The sequence below is a fragment of the Hydra vulgaris genome, chromosome 03 (assembly GCF_038396675.1).
Source record: "Hydra vulgaris chromosome 03, alternate assembly HydraT2T_AEP".
NCBI classification, from domain to species: Eukaryota; Metazoa; Cnidaria; class Hydrozoa; order Anthoathecata; family Hydridae; genus Hydra; species Hydra vulgaris.
The window spans coordinates 17,197,501-17,200,088 of record NC_088922.1 but is presented as its reverse complement, the minus strand read 5'-3'; the positions used below and the strand labels follow the sequence as shown (position 1 = coordinate 17,200,088).

Sequence of the window (2,588 nt, the reverse complement as noted above, 5' to 3'; positions counted from 1 at the left end):
TAATTAAAAAAACAAACAAACAAAACCAAGAAATTATACAAAAATTTATGGTTTGTGAAATATAAACTTTAAGTAAAAAAAAAGCAATTGTTATTTCATAGCAAGTAAGTTGATATCAAACTAGGGTATGAAAATAAGGTTTTTATCCTTTTAACTTTTTAAGTATACAAAACCTTTCGCTTATATACATTGTTTCAAACTGACCCCCAGGTAATCGCATATTCTGTCCGTTTAGGGGTCGTCCATAACGTACATTTGACTCCCTTTTCCACATTTTGTTAAATTTTTTTCTAGTACCCTCCACCTCCCTAAAGTACCTACGCTTTTGATCTACCCATCTAACATTTTATGATATTTTTTTTAACTTAGTGTCTTTTACTTTTAACATTGACCACCATCCCCCTCTTCCTTATCCGAGCGTGTGTACTTTACAGACGATAGGATAAGGAAGCATATAACTTAAATACTATGACTATGGTTTAAGTTATATCGCTACTTCATTATTTATTTTGAACATTTGTTTTGACTTTTTATTCCACTTATTTTTATTCTAGCGAATCAGATTGCGCTATTCTATGCTTATTACAAGCCTGTATAAACTTCAAATTATGCATGCGGAAACAGCGTGCCTGATAATAAAAAATAAAAATTTTTATTTTTAGTTTTTGTTTGCTTCTAAACTCTAACAAAATCAGAGAAACCTATACTGATGTTATTTGAGTATGCAAGTATAATATTGATAAATAAATCAGTTACTGAGCGCAACAATTACTTGATAATTTAGTCTAACTTATTAAGTAATTGTTGTGCTCAGCAACTGACTTATTAATATCATACTTGCATACTATGATAATATATTAAGTTATCATCTTATAAGTATTATAATTCAATATTAGTTACTTATGAAATTTTAAATATGTGCCTAAAATAGGTATATTTAAATTAGATATATCTATGCAATAATTTTTTGCTTTACACAAAAATTTATTATTTATACCCTTCAATATATTAGGCCCTAGTATATTGAAGGTTATACATTGAGTTTAATATTTGTTTAATAGAGAAGTACTCATTAAATTAGCATGTGAATATCTAATGAGACTATAAATTTAAATATGATTGTATAATGAGTTAGTTTTTATCTTCTGTGGTATATTGGATCAGTCTATTTTCATATAGTATTAATACCCTTTAATTAGTTTTTTGCCTGCAATAAGTAGTATGTATACCCAACAAGAAAATCTTATGCATGTCACATGTGATAGTCACATTCAATTAATAGGATGGCGTAGATGTGGGCTATGTATGATTATAGTTTTTATAATACATTTTTTTTTAAACATCTCCACTTCCAACAAGGCTGCAAGCAACCGCTATAAGAGTTGGAGGTTACTGAAAGAGGAAAGATGAAGTTTTGAAAGCAAGATTAGGATTAACAGGTGACTCAAAAGATTGCAAATTATACAAATCAGGAAAACAAGATAAAGGAATTGAGTTCCAAATAACAGATGTCAAGGAAAAAAGCTAGAGGAATAAGAATTTTCAGAGCACTTAAAAACAGTCATAGTAAAATGAGAATGAATTTTAGTAGATGGCATAAGAGACACTAGGTCTTTAGAGCAGCGCCCATTTATTTAAGTATTTATAAAAAAGAGAAACGTGAAACAACATTATGACAATGTGACAATGGTTGAAGTTTGGTTGCAAGAGCAGGTCCAACTATGTTTACTATATGTTTTTGCACCTTGTCTAAAATAGAAAAAGCATTGTTCGAAGATTCACTCTAGATATGGCAACAGTATAACATACAAGGACAGATTAGAGATTTATGGAGATAAAGAATAGAATCTGGAGTATGAAAGTGCAAAATTATTTCTCAAGCCCATTGCATTCAAAACAACTTTGTATTGATATCTATAGATTAATATAAAAATTCTGAAAGAAAATCTGTAGATTTAATATAAAAATTGTTTTTGCATAAAATTTTTACAATTCAAACTAATAAGTTTAAAGAGTTCCTTGTTCCCATTATCCCAGGATTATTCCCATTATCCCAGTATTGTTCCCATTATCCCAGTATTGTTCCCATTATCCCAGTATTGTTCCCATTATCCCAGTATTGTTCCCATTATCCCAGTTTTCAAATATTGAGCTACTTAATCAAATTGATTTAAAAGTCCTTAAACATCTAGTTGATCAATAAATTTGTACAAATTTTAAAAAAACAAAAGTATTTACAAATTAATTTTAGGAAACATTTGACCTAAGGTTTTGGTGGAAATTTAAATAGTTTCTACTCGTTGTGTATTTTACATTCTAATTAAACAGTCATAAAAATAAAAATAAATCTGAATCTTCTAAAAGTTTCTCCAGCAAAATAAATAGTCAAAAAATTACTCAAAAAGTTCAAGGTTTCAATTTGCAGTAAAACTTTACTTATTTTTTGTTTCTCACCTTTCAGTTCCACCTTTTTTTAGCTTAGTCATACAATAAAAATTTCTGACGAGTGTAATCAATTTAATTTTTATTTTTTATGTTAGAACAGTACGTCTTTGATAATGGCTGCCTTTTCGCTTCGAATTATTGAT

General features: G+C 28.4%; 1 protein-coding gene across 3 annotated transcripts in view; it reads left to right on the top strand.

The window, feature by feature from the left end:
- Window positions 1-2,326: 2,326 nt before the first annotated feature.
- The window catches only part of LOC100213595 (DNA polymerase zeta catalytic subunit), a 76,876-nt gene continuing 76,614 nt past the window's right edge, over window positions 2,327-2,588 (top strand). Inside the window, exons 1-2 of one of the 3 annotated variants that reach the window (XM_065792501.1) lie at window positions 2,327-2,411; window positions 2,541-2,588. The exon at window positions 2,541-2,588 is cut by the window's right edge and continues 308 nt beyond it. In XM_065792501.1, coding sequence (XP_065648573.1) covers window positions 2,559-2,588 — 30 coding nt within the window. In that variant the 5' untranslated portion in view covers window positions 2,327-2,411; window positions 2,541-2,558. Of the gene's footprint in view, window positions 2,425-2,539 lie in introns of those variants that run through there. The other 2 variants (XM_065792502.1, XM_065792500.1) reach the window with 2 other exon arrangements.